We start from the raw sequence: 25,582 nt of genomic DNA on the forward strand, positions 1-25,582 counted from the left end.
CATTATAGCAAAAATATTTATGCCAACACACCACTGTGGTTAAAATTTTGCCTTTTTATTATTATTCATCTATAAATTAAATTCCTTGTTTTCTTATCAGAATTAAATATTTTTGTACTCTTTCCCAGGACTCATCAGATGAAACAAAGAAGGTGCTGAGACGAGAAAAAAATCGTATTGCTGCCCAAAAGAGCCGACAGCGACAGACTCAGAAAGCTGATACGTTACACCTAGTAAGTACAGAAAACAAATTCTAACCCACTTGGAAATAGCAGAAGTTATGCCACACCAGATCACCTTGTAACTCAAAGCAAAAACAAACTGTAACTACCTTTCAACACTTGAGAAAGCTGTATTGTGAAAGCTGTGTGAAGCTTCTGAATTGTATATGTTTTATATCTGTGATTTTATATATTTAAATGTACTTAGGGTTTCTTGAGCTATTTGGTTTTTGCTCTGAATTTGAGAATCATAACTAGCTCAGGATTAATCTGCTAGATCTATCTTTTTTATCGCTCACCTTGTAATTGCAATGATTCCAAACAATTGCTTAGTATGATGGTAAATTCTGAAAGCTGTAGTGGTACTACACAGCGCAGTACCTATCCACGATGAGCTCTGCAATCATGTATTCCAACTCTAGACTTGTGTGTGAAGTAGGGGACAACCACCTCAGGCTTCTTTACAAAGTGAGGCTTTCCATGTTACATGGGCTGTGGTGACCTCGGCCTTCACTGTGAAGTAGGATACATCCAGCTTGTACTTCCCTATAAAGCAAGGTACTGCCTACTAAATTTTCCTGTGAAATAAGGTACAGTTACCTCTGATTTCCCTAAGAAATGGGGTATGGTCATCACAGCTTTTCTTTCTTTATGGTGAATTGTAATGTGTGTAAAATATTAGAGATGTAAGACATGATAATTGAGTCCCAACACTTAAAAACACTACAATATTGACAGAAAACAACACTGTTAGACCTTTAAAAGGGGATTGCAGGGGGATAGGCTTTGCTCCCTGCACCCACCCGTCTCTTTGCTATTTATATGTACCAGCTCTGAGACTGCTTACATCAGAGTAAGGGGAATACTCCGAGATATCACAATTCCAGAGCTGTTATAGGTTTTCCTTTTTAGGATAACAATAAAAGTCCTCAGCCTTAAAAACAGCAGCCATGTAAGCAAACATCATCAATATCCTCAAGGTATAGAGAAGACAAGTCAGTGAGCATTGTGCGTTAAATGTAAACATGAATGCACTTATTTGTTTCAGTCCTATGTCACAGCAGTTGTTTTTCTGTAAACAAACCTCTAGACAAACTGACTGGGGGGAGTAATCCCTCCTTGTAATTATCACCTTCAAGGTCAGGGCATTTAAAAAGTGCTGATAACAGAATGGGCAAAATAACATCACTTATTACAACCCAAAAGTAACCCTATAAGTGACAAAAAAGAATGTGAATAGAGATTTCCTTCTATTAATTTCTACTCAAATGATGAGGAAGGTAGCGGTGATGTTCCAAGTTACCATAATTCACTTTCCTCCTAAAACAAAATGAGTTTAAGTGATAATTATTCCACAAAACCCTGAAACAAACTGCTATATGTCTTTATTAGTCAGAAATCACAAATAAATAATTCAAAGAATACATTAGTGAATTACTGCAGGGCACCATTTCCATCACTGGAAACTGACATCACAGAATCTTCGACAATCGTCAGAAAATTAGCATGTCATTTGAAATCAGCTCCAAAGATGGAAACGTATCATTGTTTACACCAGTGGCATTGAGTGACAAAGCCCATACTATGCCCCAGATGACCTGAATTTAAATAGTACAGGCAGGGAGGATGGCCATGCCAGCTTGAGGAGAAAAGGGAAGTGCATGGACTTGATGCAGATGGGCATGGTCTGATTTCTTGGTATAGATTAGGAAAACAACAGCATGGTGCTACCTCAGCATAACTGGGGCAGTCTGCTAATGGCAGCCCCTTGCAGAAGTGCAGGGTGGTCAGCATTGATGCCCATTGCACGTCCCATCCTCTGGGTGTTACCAGGTCTATGCAGATTGGGGAAGGAATTAGGAAAAAACACTCCCTAAATATCTTTATTGCCTTTTTGCTAGTTTTCATGTATTGTGCCACATCTTCTATCCACGCCTCCTTTCCACCTCTTGCAGCCCCTATCTTTCACTCTAATTGATAACCTGACATATCCACATAGTCACACTGTCCTTTTCTTTTCACTCTTGTACCTCTTCCTCACACCCTTCTCCAAAGCCCTGAGTACTCCAACATTGACCCATTCCCAGAGCATGTTTAGTCTTGATTTGTTCCTAGTATCCTAACTTATCCTTAACCACTTCCCACAAGACAACATAGTCCATTCTTCTAAAATCCAGCAACAAATTTATTTGTCTTTTTATTCTTAACCTTCCCTCTTTTTCTTAACTGCACAGTGGCATGATTATCATTGGCTAACAGGGCCTTAATCTGTCATCTAGGGTACCCACTGCATTGGTTAGTATCACACCCAGATAATCATTTCTGGAACAGTTCTGCATAGCAACACTAGGAATTCTTGCTATGCTTTTGTAGCGGCGAAACTCCTGCACCTTTTTGCATGGTGAGTTTTAGCTCCCCAAATTCCCACACTTTCTAACTTTGAGTCATAGAATCTTAGAAAAAAAAAACAAGAACAGACATTTTGGCAAACAAACCAGTTCTTCTTGTTTCTTTGTTGCCATGCAAGTTGAACTACAAATTTACATTTGTTGATTTTCCAATTTATCTGAATTTTCTACAAATGGCATTTGTTGAATGCAGATCCAGTGTCCCCCCCAAAAATCAACTAATCAAATGTATGCAACTTCTAACGAGGCATTATTTCTATATTTTTTCTACTACCCATATTCTGTTACTAGTAAGGAGACAGCTAAAACTAGTTATCTGTCATTTGTGTATTACATAGCTAGTCCTCCAGAGGTTGTCATATGCTTACCTAGTTCTAACTCATAACTAGCTATTTCTGTTGCATCACCCCAGTAGCTCCCTTACAAATGCTACATTTTTTGTTGCCGCCATCAGCAGATGGAAATAACTCCAACAGGATCTATGCCCTCAGTAGATATAACAGGATTTCATGCTTCTCACTTGCATTTCTGACTTATGTCCCAGGACAATCCCATCATGTCCCTCAAGAAATGCAATGACTTTAAGTGATTTACTATTTGAGCTTGTGCGAGTCATTTAACTTCTTGAAGTCTCACGTTGTGTATATAAATGGAACATTTGTGTCTTAGTGTGTCATACCCATTTATAAAATTCAGAGTAAACTGATATATATATATATATATATATATATATATATATATATATATATATATATATATATATATATATATACACACACACACACATACATACAGGAGAATAAAGTTTATATATATATATATATATATATATATATATATATATATACACACACACACACACATACATACAGGAGAATAAAGTAACAGATATAGAAAAATGTGAAAGAGGTAGCACTTTCCAGTCTGCCAGAAAGAGGACTCATAGTGGTATCAGAAATCTTACTCAAGAATATTTTTCTTTTACTTTAACATTGTGGTTTCAGAAATCTTACTTAAGTACATTTTCTTTTACTTTAGCATTAATCCATGAATCATTTTTTGTTATCTACTGGTGCTAAAGTTTTAGCTACAAACTAGTGACATGGTTGTCTGGTTTATTTTTAATTACTTGCAGTGCCATCTTAGCAGTGGCCCATGTCATTGTCTTTTAGCGCGTATGGCCCACAGTTTGAACTCAATGCCTGTTTACTGCCTGTGTGGAGTTTGCATGTTCTCTTCATGCCCACATTGGTTTCCTTAAAATACTGTGCTTTATACCCACCAGTCATGCTTGTTGACTTAATACTCTAAAGTGGCCATCCATCATCCATATACAATTTTCTTGTATGTAGTTTCCAGTTTGCAGTGTCACAAAAATTTGTTATTTAACCTGCTTTTATTGGTGATTGTTAGTTCTGGTATTGTCAAAAACAAAAACACTTAATGTTAAATTGTAGTTTTACATATATAAAACAGTTATTATAATAAGTTTGGAAGAGATAGTTTCAAAATGATGCGTTAAAATTACTAGACATACAATTTATAAAAAATACCATTTCAAACAGTTTGCAATGACTGCTGCTCTGAAGAGTAAATATCCTAATGACCTTCTTTATTATTTTATTTATACACTGCGGTGGTGGTGCTGCGGCCTGCGGTAGCGTTGTCGCCTCACAGTTAAATGTTGCCCTTCGGTTCTCAGTTAGAGCGTCTTCTGTGTGGCGACATGCGTGAACGGGCGTTCCTTTGTTGAAGGTTGTGCGTTAGGCCCGGCAAGCCAGCACATGAAACTCTACTGCCAATCATTAGCAGACCGGAGTTCCGCTGTGGCGACCCCTAACCGGGAAAAGCCGAAAGACACAGGTACATGAAAGAAAATAAGTGACTTAATACTGAAGTTGTAATTAACTTAGGTTTAATATATCCTAAAAATACTATAGTAACAAATGATATTTAACTTTAAAAGCAAGATATACGGATATTTATTTAATCATATTGTTAAATCAGAACATTCATGACTTCTGGATAATAAACATTGATATACAAAGTTTATCTAAACATAAAAATATATACTATTCTTGAAATTCATTAATGAAAATGAAAGGTGATGGTTAGTTTTGTTGATAGACAGTAAAATATCTGCCCACATACAGTCTGTCATATTTTTTTGTGGTTTGACTTTTTGACTTCAAGTGTTATAAGAATTATTATTTTAGTAAAGGAGTGAAAGCATGTTTGATTAATTTGTTTCACTCTACAAATATTATCAGACAAGTGGAAAGTTTTACATATTCATAATGCTGTGTGTTTTACAAGGTATACGTTGTTTAACACTACCAAATCCACAATGTAATTAATAAAAATAAGTCTACAAGGCTTAATAACAGAAAGGTACCAATAGTTTCCCCTTGTTTCGAAAGGCAGCAGATACCTAATAAACAGATGTCAGTCTTATATATAATTTTTGGTGGTATTGCAATATTTTGCTGGAAGTCAGCTACAGAGCATATTTAAAATAGTAAAATAGTAAATGTATTATTCATGTACATAAGTGACAACATTATCTGCAAAAGAAACCAAAGAAAAGTTTGGCTCTACTGCCAAAAAAAAAAACAAAAAACAAACACTTTGGTTGTGCATCACAAAGAATACTTACGTATGAACAAGAAGATATGTGGAAGCACACTATGGCAAAAGTGATATGCTTGAGTAAATCATCCCTGGAAGATGTATGGTGAAGTACAAGCAAACATGTGTATTGTATTCAATTATTGGTATGATGAGGTCTGAGAACAATTGGACTATAATATCCTTTGATGTTGATAGCCTACCCATACTCAGGTCAGGAGTTATGCTACATACAAGGGATTTGTCACAGCTGTGGTCACATGCTGGAGGAAGTTCTGCTTACTATTTACCCAAGTACCCTGGTCACATACCACTTAGTCTACTCATAGGGGTGTGCTGTCTATATTGTAATTAGCTTGTGTATTTGCTTTCAAAAAGGAAATAATCATGCTTTTTGTTTATCTAGTGTGTCTTCATGACTCTGGTGGCAGTCATTTGTGTGTGCTAATAATTTCTGCAGTATATCACAAATTTTCTTGGATTCAATGATTGTCCACAATTTGCAGTCATCCACAAAGCTGGTTAGTTAGACAAAGAATGTTTATGCTAGTCTTGACTTATGAGACTTAAATACTGAACAGGGAAGGGCCTAGTACTGAACCCTGAAGTATGGACCTGGTTACTGGACTCAAGCTAGAGGTGACTTCACACACTTCAACATTATGTGTCCTGTTTGTGATCCATTTGTCTACCCACTTAGTGACGCAAGTGTTTATTCCCACTTGAGACAGTTTCTCTGTAATAACTGAGTATGGATTAGTGTCAAATGCCTTGGCCAAGTCCAGTTATGCAGGATCACAGTCTTTTCTTCATACATGCCCTTGCTGACCTTTTTGAAGATGTTGGGAGGGGTTGGGAGGGTGGCCTAATGGTTAAGGTGTTTGCCTTACAAACACAAGGTGCAGGGTTTGAGTCTCACAAGGGATAATTGGCTAAGCTTAAAATGGCTCGCAAGGGCAGTTAGCTTAGTACTAACCTATGAACCTATGAACCTATGTCAGCCATATTTAACAGACATGATGTAGCCTTAATAAAGCAAAAATGGGTTTGGTGCACAGTCAGGAGATTACCTGTGTCCTTTCTGATAAGGTCCATAATGAGTCGTTGGTCTGCCTCACAGATGAGGAGAGTCAGGATTAGGAGTCTATAAGTCCCTCCATTAGGTGATGGTACCCCCTTGTTTAGAGGGATGCCTGTTGCTGTACACTCTTCTACAAGAACATAAGCTGTCTGGAGGCTGTGTTTAAGTAGGGATCCAACTGTGTCTGTTAGGTCAGGTTTTAAGTCATAGTATAGGCAACCTGGGATGTTGTCAGGGCCCATTGATACTGTGTTTTTAGCCTTAGAGAGAGTGCACAGATGAGCAACTCTCATGAGAAAATAAGCTGAATAATTATTGCATGTATATTTCGGTTGATGACCAGAGGGGACAGGGGGTGAAGTGTGAGACAAACTGTCAGCTAGCAGATTATCTATTTTCTCCAGTGGAGTATGGCTGCTGGCATCCACAAACAACCTTCCACTTATTTCACACTGATTTAAATAAATGATTTTTGACAACACCTTGAAATACAGTCTTGGTTATGTATCATATGCTGCACACTGGTAGTGTTCGCACAGTCATACAACTCCACCAGTGTCACAGAATTATATCAATTGCGCAACCTATGTCTATATGTTTTTAATTGGAAAGCTGTGTTTGAACAGCCTGATACCATAAAAGGGCACATTACAAATGAGGTGGTTGTGGCTCATGCTGAACAGTTACTGACACAAATGCTGATAGTCACACAACAGTGCTGGTGAACACTTCAATAATCCTTGGGAATAGCAACAGAATTGTGCGTATAGTGAATTCCATAAGGTTGCAATTGAATCAAAGCATGTAATATTTTTTGTGTATATCACAGTATTACATGTGGATGAAACAAGACTTTTGTGCCCATGTAGTCAGCATGAATTTATATATTGATCACAGAGCATTTAATGATGGTAGGTATACACATGTGCCATACTGCAACTATCACTGTGATGGTTGAATGAGAACTGTGCAGAATGTTGATCTGCTCCACTACAAAAACATATGCCTTACTAAGCAAACAATATACATAGTATCATCCCACGTCAACATTTCTCAGGAGGCATATTACTATTGCTGTTATGGAAGGAACATATAATCAAATGTCAGCAGCAGCCATCAATACATTACCTCACATCATAGATTGTAATACCCTCTTTTAGGCCTACCATGCATCCACACCTCAGCATAGCACATGTCGATGACAGCAACATTGACACATTAAATGTTAATAGGGTCATAGGACATTACTAAGCTAATGGACAACATCACATTAAATCTTAGCGATTATTATATCATTTAAACCCAACTCCCTCTATAAATATGATGGAAGATATTAAGGCTATGTGCATATGTGTTTGATTGTATTACATACTGCCTCTGTCCATATGTGACATGTGCACCACCCCATGACAGAATTAACAATCTCACATCCAGTGATCTGCAGATGGCTTGCAGTGGGTAATGCAAGGCCTTTCCTTCATGATGTGTGTATGCATCTTTGACATGAGGACATCCTCCACTCTTCTGCAGGGAGGATGTTATGTGGCCAGAGGGAAAAAGGGAATGTTGGAAGCATGAGATTATGTTAAAGGTTCTCCTAAGTGGTAGTGAAATGAAAACCATATCAAAAGATCATACAGTGACCAACCACGTGCACGAGCACACACACACACACACACACACACACACACACACACACACACACACACACACACACACACACACACACACCAGTAAAATGGGTCTAATTTGGACATTACACCTGTGTAGGCAAAGAAGCTGAATTCCATACAATGTAACACTAGCACCACCACATATATCTGAGTTTAACACTGTCACACTGCACTTTATGGAGCATGATAACATCAATGTATACTGAGAAGAACATGTTGGTAGGAGTGTCTGACATGGATGTGGAGTCACATCTTGGTATAAAATTGTTTCTAAAATACTATTTGAATATATACACACTGAAGTTGCCTGCTGTCAGATTATAACCCCTAGTTATCTAGTTACAGAAGCTAGAGAACACAATATTTAACATTACTGCTAAAACACAAGTTTGACTTGAATACTGTCAGAGTGCATTTTATACAGGATAACATCATCAGTGTAAGTTAAAAGAAGATGTTCAGAGGAGTGTGTGACATAGCTGTGGACGCACATGTTGTTCTAAAATGTCACCATACTGACTGTTGAATACACGCATGCACACACACACACACACACACACACACACACACACACACACACACACACACACACACACACACACACACACGCACACACACACACATTAACTGCAGTTACACTAGAACCCCTACCTAACTTTCTACAGAGCACAATACTTAACACAAGCACCACAGCACAAGTCTGGCTTTCCTAGTGCCAGACAACACTTTATAGTTGATGACATCAGCAGTGTCTGGCAAGAAGAAGATGGTAGAGAGGTGTCTCAAATGCTATTCAAAAATGGTCTCTAGAATGTAAACTAACTGAACACAAACACAGCAGTTGACTGCAGTGAGACTAGAAACCGTGCTTAAGTATCTATAGAACACAGTACTTAATACAAGTTCCACAACACAAGTCTGACTTTCATAGTGTCAGACAACACTTTATAGCTGATGACATCAGCAGTGTATGTGAGAAGATGTTGGGAAGTCTGTATGAAATGGCTGTGTAGGCATATACAACTGTCAAATTATTTGTTCTCCATGGAATTTGATTGCTGACAGTAGGATACAGACTCATACTCTTCTGACTATGCACATACCAGCTGACTGCAGTGAAATTACCTAACTAGTTACACAAGCTAGAAAACTCAGTACTTAACACAAGCACCATAGCACACGTCTGACTTTTACAATGCTGGACAATTTATAGCAGATTACATCATCATTCTAAACTTGGGAGAAGATGTTGGGAGGCCTGTATGAAATGGCTGTGTAGGCATGTACGACTGCCAAAATATTTGTTCTGCATGGAATTTGATTACTGACAGTAGGATACAGACTCATGCTCTTTTGACTATGCACACACACTTAACACATACATACATTCATACAGACACATGCATAATGTGGCTGTTGTAAATTAACCCACATCTAACTATTTTGTTCCCATCTGTAGAACACAAAAGTTAATAAATGCACCATCCTCAAAGTATGCTTTTGTCTTGTCATACTGGTCTTTATAGATGATGCCATCATCTTTATATGATGTGGGTAGCATATTTTGTTATTACAGTGGTATGCAATGTGTGGAATTTAGATTTTCCGTTGTGGTTCCAAAGTGCAGGTATACTTTAAAAGATAGCTTCTCAAACTAGGTGCAGTAAACGGTCAGGAATTCATGTGCACTATCCCCAAAGTATTCTTTTGTCTTGTCATACTGGTCTTTATAGATAACAGCATCATCATTACATGATATGGGTAACATATCTTGTTATTACAGTGGTATGCAAAGTATGGAATTTAGATTTTCTGTTGTGGTTACAATGTGCAGGTATACTTTAAAAGACAGCTTCTCAAACTAGATCCATTAAACTGTCAGGAATGCATGTTTCAGAAGTGAGACATATACACCTGTTTCTCAATATGTTGTGTACATTACACATTTTCAGTCACACACACACACACACACACACACACACACACACACACACACACACACACACACACACACACACACACACACACATGCACACACGCACACACGCGCGCGTACACACACACACACACACACACACACACACACACACACACACACACACACACACACACACACACACACACACACACACACACACACACATTCTCTGATCAGCATGGATGCAACTGTGTATGTACATGCTTTCATATTTGTGATGAACTGATATCCACATTAAGACATGTATAAGACAATCTCAAAGTCTATTGTCAGTATAAAGCTTTAGATAATGTAACAATGCAGTTGTGCTGGTTAGTTTTTGCAGTGTAGTTGGCATTTGAGAACTACTACTGACATATCCATTTCCAAGTGCATAGGTGCAGGGCACAAATGCGTCTGAGTAAATATGTGTTCAGTCACTAACAAGTGCCTTTCCTTTGGTTGTATTTTACATGGATTATAATGGGACAAAGACTAATTGGTCAGTAAATATAGTAATACATGCCCATCAGCTCTTTCCATAGTGCACCGCCGAGCAACTGGTTTGCTCGATTGATGGCAAAGTGTTTGTGCATGCAAGATTCACATTTAATGAATACAACTTGAACTTGGGAAGTAGTTATGCATGACATTTATGGCAGAAATAGCAGACAGATGATATGGTGTTTATACTATAATCTATAATGGAAACGTGTCATAACTTTTATGACATTAAATACTATTGCTATTATCTTCCCTGTTTGCGTGGAGTTAAGTGTCGAACAAACATGGGTCTCTGCTTAATTGGGAAAAAAGTGATTTTTCTATTGGTTCACCTTCATCTGCTTAACACGCTAAATGGTGAGGTACAGCAGACAACCCTTTGGACAGTACTGAGTGTAAGAAAAATATCTGCTGCCTAGATTTACCTGTAGCAGCAGGTGTAAGAGCAGGGAGTTCATATTTTGAGGACAAATGACACAAGGTTCGAATCTAGCTCAATCTAATTTTTTTATACATGTTGTTAGGATACATAAATACATACTTACAAATGTTTCAAGCACGGACATTAAAGCCCTTCTTGCTTGCCAATATGCCAAAACACATGTTCCCATAATAAATGTCCAGGCTGTTCTTAAAAATATCTAAACTAGTACTTGCTTTAATGTAATTTGGTAGTCTGTTTCAAGCATCAGCTACTCTGTCAGAGAACAAATTAGTACACTTCTCATTCCTATAGAATCTTCTACATAGGTTATCTGACAATTCTTTAGTACTTTTTGATAATCCCAAACATTCCCAGAGCTAGTTGTCCCTAAATGCCCTATATACCTGAATAAAATCTCCTCTTAAATATCTGTAAGAGACACTGTACAAGTTCAGATATTTCAGTCTTTCATAATAACTTAGATTTTCACATCCATGGATGCCCTTAATATATTTCCACTGTACTCTTTCCAGTTTATTCATGCTTGTTTTCCTATAGGGTTTCCATATTGTTATTCTATACTCAAGTTTGGGTCTAATGTAACTAACAAACAATTACTTCAATATGTTTGATTTCCTAGACTTTATAAATCTTTTTATACAACCTAAATTCTATAACTATCATTAGCCAATTGGTTGATATGATTAGAAAAACTCATAGTTGAATCTACCCATATACCCAGGTCCTTAAATGAAACTACAGTTTCAATCACTGTGTGCTGTATTAAATATTCATCTTTCAGTTTATGTCTCCCAAATCTCATATGCTTAGTTTTTGATGTATTTATCAACGTATTATTCTCCTGTGCCCAAATGGTCAATTTAGTCAAATTATTTTACAGACATGCCTTATCTGTAACACTTGTAATCAGTTTACCCAATTTCAGGTTGTCAGCATATAGACTGTAGAACACCTCAGATGAAAAAGTAAGGTCTGAAAGATAGAATCTAAACAAGCAAGGGCCTAGTACAGAGCCTTGTGGGACACCTTGACTGTAACCAAGGATTTCACCTGTCCAGTTAGTGTGTGATACTTGCCATGTCCTATTTGTAAGCCATGCAGCTATCCATCTTATCAACAGTACATCAATACCTAATTGTACTAATTTATTGATCAGTGTTTTGTGCATGATCCTGTCAAATGCTGAAGTTAAATCTATATAAATCACATCACAGCGCAATTTTTCATTCATAGCTTTTATTATATTGTTATAAAACATCATGTTACAGGTGGTGATAGATCTATTTTCAACATATGCATGCTGATATATGGTTTCAAGTCCCAACCTATCCAGTTCTGACAATAACTTATCCAGTATTACCTTCTCCATTATTTTTCCACAACATGAAAGTAGACTTAAGGGCCTATATGATTCTGGGTTTGTCCTACTCCCCTTTCCCTTAAAGACAGGTTTAATAAGTGCATGTCTCCAATCTTGAGGAATCTCCCCATATTTATATGACCTAGTGAATAATAGATGTAATGGCAATGTAAGTTCTTGCTTAAGTGTTCTCAGGTCATTGTTACTTATTCCGTCTCCTCCCTGCACTTTGTTTGGATCCAGTTTGCACAGTTTTTTTTCAAAATAATCTAATTTGATTCCAGTATCTGGGGTTACCTGGATCTCACTAGGACAACTGACCACCCCTTTTGTGGAGCCAAACTGTTTTGCATAAGATTTTGTAAATATATCTATAATCTGTTGTGTCTGAGACTAAATTTTAGAATCTGCACACAGTTTATCAATTTGTATATTTTTACTCCTTCCACATCTTATGTATCTATAAAAAGGTTTCCTATTATGCTAAATATCTTTATATAAATTTTCTTCACATTTTTCTTGATCATGTCTAACACTATGCTTAATCTGTTTGTCCAGCTTGTTTATTTCAGTTTTCAAAGTTGTAGTTCGACCTCTCTTCCATTTCTTATATTTTTTGTCTCTCACCTTAATCAGGTATCTTGTTCTTATGGAAATATACCCCCCTGATGTTGTGTGCATAAATCCTGATGTTAAACATTTTTTTGACTTTTTGCACTCAACCAATTTCTCTTTCAAAACTTTCTACATTCCATCTGCAGTTTTTCCACTGAGTACCTCACTCCATTTAGTTTTATATAGTAACTATTTTGCTTCCCTATAATCTGTAATTAACCTTCTGTGCGTTGGCTTAGATTTCAGTTTGGCAGAATTATTTAGCAACAAATTAACCTTTATGACCCCATGATCACTGCACATCAATGGTGGTAAAGCTTGACTTGAAGTTACAGTAATTTCTTTGGGAACACAAACAATATCTAGTATATTCCGTCCCCTGGTAGATTTTTTTACAATCTGAAGCATTTGTTGTTCCTGAATATACTCTGTGAATAATTTCTTTACTGACGTTGTTGAATCAATATTATTCCAATCTGTTTCTGGTAAATTTAAGTCCCCAGCTAATATTATTCTTCCCTCCTGTGTTTCATGTAAGAAATGTATGAATTCCTCTAGGTCATCTGCACTTGACTCTGGTGGTCTGTACACTCCAACAATTGTTATATGTTTCAAGGTTGTCTTTATTGTCACAGTTACACAGTCTATAGTATTGGTGTTATCATTGAACATGTAATAATTACAAGTCTCATAGCTATCTTTAATCCCTATCATAACACTTCTACCTGATTTTTTGTTAGAATGTCTGTTACAGTAAAAACATTTATACACAGACAGAACTGGTTTCCAGTCATTTTTCTTTAACCATGTTTCACAAACTATAACAACATCAATCTTGTGGGAACGTAGCAAATTTTCGAATAAAAAAGCTTTATTATTAATGCTCCTAGTATTAACAACTATCAGAGATGCATCAAATGTTGCTATCTGTGAACTGTTACATTTCTGACCTGGCAAAAATCCTGGCTAGTGTTTGTCAAATATTGCACAATATCTGCTGCAAAAATTCTCTTCCGTGATTTAGACAAATGCACACCATCCTGTCTGAACACGTGTGCCCAAAAGAAGGCTTGGATGCTCTACACATTTCTATTTTTTAAAACAGGCATTTTTCCATGTAGGTGTTTATCCAAAAAATCTTTTTATTCACAGTGACCTGACTACCCTTTCTATAGGTGATTTGTGAAAAATATGTCCTAACACCAGTACAAGCTATACTATCTAGGAGGGCTGTCAGTTCCCGACTAACAGTCAGAGAATCTTTGTTGGTGACATCATTTGTACCAACATGAATAAAAACAGATCCATACTTTCTTACATTAAGGTGTTCCAAGGCTTGTTTTGCATCTTCTATTTTTGCTCCTGGTAAGCATAACACTACTCGATGTTCATTATCATCTTTGAAAATATAAGTATCAGTTCCTCTAATAAATGAATCTCCAATTACAAGAATATCTTTGCTGGCCATCTCTGAAGAATCTTCAGCTTCTGATACAGTCATTTCAGCTCTATCAATTGCTACGAAGGATAGAGCTTCATCACTATTAGTCTTATTAATTCCACTGTTTTCATTGCGTATTAAATTCTCATCCAGCTGGCATTGTAAATCCACAGCTTGAGCCATGTAGTCAACATCTGTCTTTCTCTTCTTTTTTCTTACATTAATGTTCTGCAATCCTTCCACGTTCAGTTTTTATTTCTTCCTTTTCACCTGCCCCTTGCCTCTTTTTTCTACCTTTTCCATTGGAAAGGTGATGCCTTTTTCTGTAGACTGAGGGTTTTCTGATAGACAGATATCTTCATTCCCTTCCCTGTCACCAGTGTGTTACATAACAAAGCACAATCCTTTTTACTATGTATTCTCTTTCCTTTACAGTCATTAGTCAGTTTCTTTTTCTTCCTTGTTATTTGTTGAGAACTTCTTCCTTTCTTTCTTTTTTTGCTTCCTTCTAAACAAGCTGGATCCTCAAATTGCTGAGTACTTGCATCCACAATTCTATAGTTCTCAGGGGCCTCATCATGTTTCATAGGAGTTGAATGATCTTTGCAGAAAATAGATGCATCATTTCCTAAATCTGTTCTATTTGTTGGATAGCACTACATAATTAAATGTGATACTTTTTGCAAATGTGAGAGTAAATGAGTACAGTGAAGCACTATATAAAAATGAACATCAGTCAACACCATTCTTCTTGGCCGAGGTCTATTAGCAGCAGCAGCAGCATAGACTTGGGCCTGTTGCACGTACACATGCAGAAAAACATCATCCCCTAAAATTCTTTCCATATAGAGTAGTTTCTGATGTTGCATTCCAATAGGTTTTGGAATTTGAGGTAAAACCTGCACTGAGTGTACACCATTGCTTTATACCTTGTTGAACAGCTTCTCCATCTTGGATTGGTTGATTAGCTTGCAATTCAACTGCTTATACTGTTCTTAGCATGCTGTGATGTTTACTGTGTTTGCATGGCCCTACATGTGTGTAGAGCTGCTTACTGAAAACAAACCGGCACACTACCATGTGTGCATTGCACAGTGACACGCACCTGGTTTTAGCAAGCAGTGCAGGCTTCATTGAACCTGCACCCATATTTATTTTGTCATAATGACTAACTAATTTAGTACAAAAACAGCCATTGCTGAACAGATAAGTACATTTGTGGTTAGTAATGCAGTTGTAGACTAAAAAAATGGTCTACTAAAATGACTACAAACCAAAAAAATCTTTTTTGTCAGAGAACAACTTTACTTTGCATTTTTCTCCCTTGGCCCTAGCAAGGTAATGTGTTTTTCAGACTGTCGTTGTGTTCAGTACTCAATACAACTTTTTTGAGTCTTTTTTAGAAGCTACTTTCAGTTAGCTTCTTTGGCTAGTGATGCCCCTCTCCTTTGCATGTCTTAGATGCTCTTCAAACTATCTATGTGCTGGGGATTCCCCTAAAATATGATAGCATGAATCACAATTCCTGAGAAATTCTAAATTAAACATTCTGAAAAGTAATTATTCTAAAGATATGAGCTATGATTCTTGGCCAAAATTAGAATGAATATACCTCAGTCCAAAATCTTAGTCCTTGCTATGTTGCTTATCCTTCCTACAGAAGCTGAAACATATTGTTCTAGTTTAGGCCCATGGGGTGTATTAAATATAAATTCAGTGTACAGAAGTACATATGCAATTCATCACTGACAAAGGACCAACAAAATCTACAGTAATAGTAGTTTTATCTTTACTTTAGATATTTGAAAAAAATCACTTCCTTAAATGAAAAAAAAATTCTTCTCATGCATAAAACCCATGGCAGTCATGTCCGTTGTTTTATAAATTATCATTTTAATTTTCACCCTCTCAGTGTGCATTCTTCCACTCTGTGTGCTGTCTAAAATTAATTTGATGAGATGAAGACTTCTGGATCTCCTGATGCTACACTGGCCAATTATCCATGCACTATCACATCATCAAGTGACCTCAGAGCACTGTGTGCTATCACCAGCCACTTGATGATATGCAGACATCTGAATCTCCTAAGGATAGAATGATCAAAATATCATGCATTGCCATATCACCCATATCTCCTAATTTGCAATGCTTTGTTAGACATACATTCACAAATACATATGTATGTATAAATAGGTTTATATGACTTCATCAAGATTTTGGAAACTTGAAATTCATATGGTTGAGACTATATGATTGTGTTTCGGAAAACTTGAAATAAAAAAAAAAAACAAATATACATTTTTGTAGGGGGGCAAGCCTCCCTGCATCCCCCACTACAGTGGGGAAAAGTGTAAATTTGCCTTTGAAGCAGTTCTATGTAGATTGCAGTACAGTGTGTGTATCTATATATATATATATATATATATATATATATGTTTATGTTTACACACACAAATATATATCTATATATATCTTTATATCTATATATATATATATATATATATATATATATATATATATATAATCATCATCATCATCATCATCAGCCCCCCTTTTCCCCATTTCTCTACATGGGGTCGGGGTATCGTGTTAACTGTCACCAACTATCTGGATTTGGTGCCACACTCCTGCCTTCTTCAACACACATGCCTGACTGTCACAGATCTTCTTTCACACAATCCATCCACCTCATTGCTGGATGTCCTCGCTTCCTCTTACCTTCTTCCTGTCTGTCCCAAATCTTCCTCACCAGATTGTCTTCTGCTTTTCTACACATGTGCCTAAACCACTGTAATCTGTTCTCTTTGATCTTTTCTGCAATTGGAGCTACTTTGGCTTCTGCTCTTATGTCCTCATTTCTTCATCTGTCCCACAGTGTGCATCCTATCACCTTTCTCAGGCACTTTATTTCCATCACCTCTAGCTTCTTCAACTGTTCTGCCTTTACTGCCCAGGTTTCTGTACCATACAGTAGTACTGGTCGCACCACTGTCTTCTGCACCTTACTTTTCAGTTTCTTTGGCATTCTTCTGTTATAGACTACACCTGATAGTCTATGCTAGTTGGCTGCAGCCCCTCTGTTTGTAGCTTTGACTTCTTCATTCAGACTACCCTTCTCCTCAACTACTCCTCCCAGATATTTGAAGCTGTTAACCTGTTCCACTAACTTCTCTTCTATCTCTATCTCCAGCTTCTTCTGATTTCCCCAATTTGCTGCCATTACCACCATCTTATCTGTGTTTAGTTTCATCCCATGCACCTTCAGATTTGCATTCCATTCTCCTATCCTTTGCTGAAATTCTAGCTCAGAGTCTGCCTGTGCTGTCACATTGTCTGCATACAGCAGCTTTGTTGATCCATCCCCTCCAACCTTTGCTAATATAGTCCATCACCAGTATGGACAGCAGTGGGCTCAGAGCTGAACCCTTATATACACCCACACTCATGCTCTAGTTTCTTCTCAAGTATCTGTCTCAATGCAAACATCGGGTCAATTGTGCTGCATCCTGATCTGAATCCAAACTCCTCATCTCCCATCTTACATTCTACTACTCTGTGTATCTGTTTATCTATCACTCTCTCCAGAACTTTCATGCAGTGTGATAGGAATTTGATGCCTCTGTACTGCCCCACAGTTGTGGATGTCCCCTTTGTTCTTGTACACTGGCACGAGTATGCTTATTCTCCAGTCATCTGGGATATGCCTTTCTCTCCCAACTGCTATTAGTACCCCCAGGAGCCATTTCTCCCCTATCTCACCCAGCATCTTTATCATATCTGCAGTGACCTCATCTGAGCCTGCTACTTTCCCTGACTTCATCTTCCTTAGTGCTGTTCTTACTTCTTCTAGGATGGGCTCCTCTTCCCCCATTGTAGGCTATTTCTGGGGCAGTACAGCTTCTGTGGGGCTTTCTTCATTCAGAAGCTGCTGGAAATACTCCTTCCATCTGCCTTTGATGTCCTCTGGGCTGGTGAGCAGGTTGTTGCTGGCATCCCTTATGAAGGGTGTCTGACTATCTTCTTTATCTTTCTGTCTTTGCCTTGCAACCTGATATAGTTTCTTTGGGCACCTTATTGAGTCATTTTCCAGAAGTTGGCAGAGTGGCTCCAATGCCCTATTCTTTGCTATTGCAACTTCTTTCTTAGCTTCTTTGCTAGTCAACCAGTAGCCTGGTCAGTCTTTTCTGTCTCCCTCTTCCTCCTGCACTCCTTTTTTCTTTTGATGATTTCCTGGACTTCTTCATTCCACAACCAGCTTTCCTTATGTACCTTATTTCCAAACCTGGCTCAGCCACATATCTTTTCTTAGTCCTAGCACATGCTGTTTTTAGGCACTACCGTTCTTGTTCAACTCCACCTATTTCCTCCTCTTCTTGGGGTGCTAGAGCCCTGAGTAATTCCTTGAACTGTTGTACTTTCTCTCCAGGTAACTTCCAGGTCTTCAGCCTGGTCTCTGTTGACCTTAGAGCCTTCCCTGACCATTGCTTGCAGCTGATTGTGGCAACTAATGGTTTATGCTGTTTTCCGACTGTTTCACTGGAGATGACTTTGCAATCATGGATTCTGCCTCAGTGCCTTTTCCTTACTAGGAGGAAGTCTACCTGAGTTGCATGTTAACTACTCTTGTATGTGATCTTGTGACTGTCTCTCTTTCCCAACCATGTGTTGGCTACTATCAAGCCATTTGCCAGACAGAAGTCTAGAATGGCTTCTCCTTCTTTATTCCTATTGCCCCGCCCATATGGACCCAGGCAGTCCTCATATCCTGCTGCCTGGCTGCTTTTTTTACATCTAATTCTTTTCCACATTTGGAGTTTTTGGTTGTTGCATCAATTTGGAGTGTGGAGGTACTGGTGTGGTTTCTCATATCCTGTTCTGTTTGGCCCGATATGTGCAATCAAGTCACCCATTATCAACACCAATTCATGTTGTCCTGCTTTATCTAATAGGTACTGCAATTGCTGTCTGAATGCATCCTCGCTAACACACACACACACACACACACACACACACACGCACACACACACACACACACACACACACACACACACACACACACACACACACACACACACTTCTGCCATGTTATATTCCTTACACCAAAGCTGCGGCTTTACTTTTTCCATTTCTAGCTTCTTCTCAATAAGTGGCTTAATTATATTAATGCACTTCAATTAAAGAAGGGGAAAGGGGTACAAAGGACACAAACATGGTGGCCTAATGGTTAAGGTGTTTGCCTTACAAACACAAGGATGCAGGATTTGAGTCTCACAAGGGATATTTGGCTAGGCTTAAAATGTCTCGCAAGGGCAGTTAGCCTATTATTAACCTATGTCAGTGGGATTTCCAACATATTAGTATGACTTGGCCCTGCATTATCAAAATATCTTCAAAGGGGCCTAATCTTATGATGAGTGTTCATACTAAATGTTCATCTCAAATGATATGTAGAAGACATTTTCAAGACAGGAGGTGAAAATAGCAGTAAGCTAGGCTAAGAGATATTTCATGATTTTTTTTTTTTTTGTGCAAACAGAACACAGATGATTTAATGTGTTGAAATCTGTGTGTTTAGAATAATCACATTTCACATTTCAGTAGCTTTAACTAATTTTAAAACAGGCATTTCTCCACTGTCATTTTTCATTTCTGACAAATTGTCCTATACTTAAATAAATGCTTTTCTAGTTACCTCATAGGAACACTTTTTGGTCAACACTTTTGAACAGTTTCACATTTATTTTTAGGAAGTCTTGAAATGGGAGTTTTGTGGATAATCAAATATTATTATCAGTATCAAATTATGCCATGTATTTTCAAGCTACAGCTGCCCAGCACAGTAAACTGAAAATAAAAAGGTGATAAACAAATGATTCTTTGCACTCTAAAACTGCCATCAGAAGAAAAATGTCACTTTCTCCTAGGTGTGACAGTCTAGGGGTTGATTGTATTTAGTAGAAGTGATGGGAAGCTCTGCCTAAAAAGAAACATTGGGGTAGTTTACCAAATATTAATATTATTTTTTTACTAGCATTACTTTTGTTTTGTAAATTCAGATAGGTTTACCAGACCCAGGTGTGGTTCAAGTAATTGCTCCTAACCCCTTTTGAACAGTAAGTTAACAAGCACCATTGGTTAAAGTAAACAGTTCTTTAGCTACAAAAAGACTGATAAATGTTATGTGCTGCCACATCCATACTTTGGTAACTGTTGCAAGGGTCCAATCACATACTATTAGCTGGTCCTTGAAAAGCACTAAATGAGATGCTCTCAGTGTGAAATAAGAACTTGTTATGTTTCAGTTGTCAGAGAGTCACAGAAGTGAGAACAACGGTCAGAAATGCCCACATTAATGTGCATTGAAAATTTTATCAAACTACAACAGTGAACATTGTAATACCTTGTAATTAAAAAAGACAGCTCTGAGATGTATTTGGTTTGTATGAGTTCAGCACATTAAAAAGTAGTACAGTATTAATTATTCTGTTTTCTAGACATTTATTCATTGGACTAGTATATTATTTTTATTGCTTTCTTTTACTGACATTTGCAAAGTTGGCCACATAATAGTGCTCATGTTTGTGTTCGCTTGCTCACGTGCACATGTGCAGCAGTTTTGTTCAGCATCTCTAGCATAATGAGGCTGTATGTAAATATGGCAAAACTTCTAAAAGATGTGCCAGTGATATGACAAGCACTTAGAAGATGTTAACTGAAATATAACAACATCAGTTAACACAGCAGGTTTGCTGCTATGTGTTAACACATTTAGAAAAAAACAACTATGTAAATGGCAGCTAAAATGTTCCAGCAGTCCCAGTTAATGGACAGAGATACAGACACACTAGTTCAGAAATTAGGTCAACCCGAGTGATTGATTAGTGGGGCAGGATGAAACATCTTCTTGACAGGCCTCCTACCCTGGGGGAAGAGTGCAGGTTAAGAAGTCCTGTAGATGTAGAAAATGCATACAAATAGAAGGAGAAGTGACAGGCATCCACTGTGTGGTATGCGAAAAGTGAGTGTCACTTGGTATCACCTCATACCACACATTTTACAGTAGGGGATTGTGATCAGTCACTGTAAAATAATGGCTCTCAGCCTCCATTTGAGTCTTGCCTCCCAGTCCTGTAAGTAACCACTAGGGTCTCCTCACTGAGGAGTCAGCAGATCTGGCTGGTAAAGGGCAACATCCTGCATTAGTGGGATGCAGGTGTCTGGGTACTTGAAGTCAGGAGTGGTAGGGTTGGTCATAAAGTCCAAAAATGCTGGTGGCTGGGTGGGATAATAGAGGAAGAAAGAGTTGCAATGAGCAAACACAATTATGTGGAAGTGCACTAAAGATTTTTAAAATAAAATGCTTCAGCAGCAGTTTAAAAACTAATAAATATGTTATGAGAAATTCCCAAACATGAAAAAATAGTTTACCATTTCTTTTATTGGGGTCTTTCCCCATGTTTAATCCCCATCTTGTAAACATTGCATTTATCATGCAGTCCTTCCTAATTTTCTGAGTGGATGGGTTGCTGTGTAATATATTTTAGAAATACAGAATATTCAGGACTATTACTTTCATTGTAAGTAGATTTATATAATAGTGGATTAGGAAAAATTGCCTTCTTTCTGTTTTTCACACTGTAGTATTACAAAAGGGGGAATTGCAGACTGAAGAAACAGCATATTTATATAAACAAGAATCTTGACTGACATTATAATTTACAGTTTTAACCATTATGGAATTGGTGAGGGGTGTGGAAAGGCATATCTATTCTCCCTTTCCTCACTAATGTTAAAGGACAGCATTTAAATAAACAATGTCTGTTTTTCCTGATATTTACTTCTTGAGTGGAATGATCCAGGGACTACAGTATATCTTAGGATTTCATTGTATGCTTAGGTTCATCGTAGACATTATAATGTACATTTAAGCAAATGGGAAAAGGGAAAAATGTGGCTTCTGAAGCTGCATCATTAAAATAGATCCAGAAAACAATGCATTTTATCTTTATGCAATTCAATATAAAGTTAGTAGTTTTAAGGAACAGGTGCGCCTTGATTCTGTAATTCTTCAGACTGAGGCTTTGCATAAGACAACTCATTTATTTTCTCAGGTTATGGAGCTTATGTCCTCCTTAACAGCCAATGTCAGCACTGAACACAACACACTTTAAATATGCAAAAAGTCTTCTTTTTTCTAACTAATCTCAATTTATAATGTTACGTATCAGCTTCTAGTCATCTCCCACAACTAAATCATTTATCTGTTTTTTTATTCACTTTGGGTTGGAGGAGGCTACTTATTAAACCATCTTATATGATAAAGTCACAAAAGAACCAAATACAGATAAAAAATGTATCCTGTCTCACATACACACGCAACACACACACACACACACACACACACACACACACACACACACACACACACACACACACACACACACCTACAAACATCATTATGTGGATGTTCCTACAGGGGTGATAATATCCTGGACAAGGCATACATAAACTTAAAGAAAGCTTATTAGGCAGTGCAATTTCCACAAATGGGAAACTCTAACCATTATACCATCTTGCTATTGCCAGCTTACAAACCTGCACTGGTTAGAGAGAAACCCATGAAGAAACAAATCAGGGTCTGGCCTGAGGGGGCTATAATGGCCCTCCAAGACTGCTTTGAAAGAACCAACTGGGATATGTTCAAGGAGGCAGCCACAGTGAATCAGCATCTGAACATTGATGAATACACTGAGGTAGTGATGGCATACATTTCAAACTGTGTTGATGGGATAACAAATACCAAGAGTCTCACTATTAGAGCTAACCAGAAGCCATGGCTCACCTAAGGTTTATGAGCTTCTGAAGGAAAGAAATGCAGCTTGCAGGGCTAAGGACAAAGCAGCCCTAAGTGTACCAATAGGTAATCTGAGGAGGGGTATAAAGGAGGCTAAGAGGGAGTATGGCAGAAAGGTGCAGAGCCACTATGAAGACATGAAGGATGTAAAGAGACTATGGGTAGGCATGGAGGAGATCACTGGCTAGAAAATCAGGTCAGCACAGTGTGAGGACAGCATTGAATTCCTGGACAATTTGAACATCTTCTTTGGTAGATTTGAGTAAAGAAACAACAGGGTGGCACTAAAACTACCCACTGATGAGAGAAGGATGCAGTATTCAGCCTCAGCACAGAGGAGGTAAGAAGAGAGCTAAGGAGAGTGAAGACCAGGAATGCTGCTAGCCCAGACAATATACTGGGCAAGGTGTTAAAAGGCTGTGCTGATCAGTTGTGCACAGTGCTCAAGGAAGTATTTAACAACTCTCTTGCCATGGCGAAAGTACCCTCATGCTACAAGAAAACTGGCATCATCCCACCACCTAAGAAAACCCCTCCCTCCAGTCCTAATGACTACAGACCAATCATTCTGACATCCACTGTTATGGAATGTTTGAGCGGCTGATCAAAAAGCATCTTTTATCATGCCTACCTCCTGATTTTGACCCTCTGCAGTTTGTGTACAGAGCTAACCAATCCATGGCTGATGCCATATCAGTAGCACTACACATCTCCCATCAGCATTTAGAGGGCAAAGACAACTATGTGAGGATGCTGTTCATAGACTTCAGCTCTGCATTAATATGGTGGTACCAATGCAGCTGATAGAAAAAGTGGCACATTTAGGAATCAGTAAATATCTACATAACTGTATCCTAGACTTCCTGATTGAGAGACCACAGAGGGTGTGTTCTGATAAGAACACATCTAAGTACATCACGATTAACACAGAGGTTCCACAGGCATGTGTTCTCAGCCCACTGTTATTCACCATCCTGACCCACGACTGCTATGCTAAGCACAAGTCCAACCATATCATCATGTTTGCTGATGACACCACAGTCATGGGGCTCATCACAAATGAGAATGAAAGGGGGTACAGAGAGGAGGTGGCATCTCTGATCAGTTGGTGTGAGGGGAACAACCTTGACCTGAATGTAAGCAAGACCAAAGAGATTATCATCGACTTCAGGAAAAGGAGAACAAAACACCCAGCGCTCAGGGTCACCGGTGAAAGTGTGGAGAGGGTTAAGATTATGAAATTCCTGGGTCTTCACATATCAGAGGATCTCTTGTGGTCGGGAAACACCAGGCAACTGGTCAAGAAAGCGCACCAGTGCCTCCACTTTTTGTGAAAGCTGAAAAAAGCTAAGCTTCCTCTTCATATTCTCTCCACCTTCTATAGAAGTGTAGTAGAAAGCATCCTCACCTGCAACTTCACAGTTTGGTTTGGAAGCTGGACAATTAGAGAAAGGAAGGCACAATGAAGTATGGTAAAGGTTGCAGAGAAGGTAACAGGTTTCAGTCTTCCATCGATACAACATCTTTATTCTGCAAGAAGCATCTGAAAGGCCACCAAAATAATACAGGACAACACGCATCCTGTGCATGGACTGTTTAGGAATCTGGCATCAGGCAGGAAATATCGCAGCATCCGCTGCAGGACTACAAGATTCAATAACAGTTTCTACTCTACAGTGATTCGACTTCTGAACTTGGGCACTAGTCCCAGGGGTCTGGACACATAATAAGTCAATTTGTGTTTATTTGTGCAATATTTATTTATTATATCCATAGTCAGTATTATTTAACCCACTCAAGTACAATATTAAACAAATAAGTTAGGCATTGTTCAATCTGTAGTGTGTTTTGTATTACTTTAAATAGGGTAGTTAATTTAACTCAGGAGAGGGTATTCTTTTTGTGCATGAGTGTTGGTAAATGCCTCTGTTCTTTCTTATGTGTATTGGGAGTAGTATTGTATTTGTTAGTTATATTTATTCCTCTACTTGTATGTGTTGTTTCACTTTCCTTTCTAATCTCAAGAAATGAGTTTATGCACAAAATTTTGTTTAGGCTACACATGTAGTTCTAAGTGACAATAAAGTTTACTTTGACTTTGACTTTGAATATGTATTTGCATAGAGATGTTGCTTTTCTGAACTTGATTTTTTCTTATTATCTGAATATAAATTCAAAGGAGTTATGTAATAGTTACTAGAATGGCTCCTTCAAGGATTAGGTTAAACTATGTAATTCCAGTCACAAGTCAGTTCTGTCTACTGCTAACAACATCTAATTTCAACTTTTAGTTTAGGAGTTGGTGGCTGGTATGCTGTGTTGCTTTCCTAATCTTTGGCTACAAACGTTGCTGGCATAGATTACTCATCCTGCTAGCAATTTTGGAGAATCCTGG

General features: G+C 37.9%; 1 protein-coding gene across 1 annotated transcript in view; it reads left to right on the forward strand.

Annotated features, from left to right (window-relative positions):
- The window catches only part of BATF (basic leucine zipper ATF-like transcription factor), a 72,233-nt gene that overhangs the window by 11,910 nt on the left and 34,741 nt on the right, over nucleotides 1-25,582 (forward strand). Inside the window, exon 2 of the mRNA XM_044073727.1 lies at nucleotides 129-233. Within this exon, the coding sequence (XP_043929662.1) occupies nucleotides 129-233 (105 nt within the window). The remainder of the gene's footprint in view (nucleotides 1-128; nucleotides 234-25,582) is intronic.

Source organism: Protopterus annectens, chromosome 6.part0, assembly GCF_019279795.1.
Source record: "Protopterus annectens isolate FY-2018-M chromosome 6.part0, PAN1.0, whole genome shotgun sequence".
Taxonomy (NCBI): Eukaryota; Metazoa; Chordata; order Ceratodontiformes; family Protopteridae; genus Protopterus; species Protopterus annectens.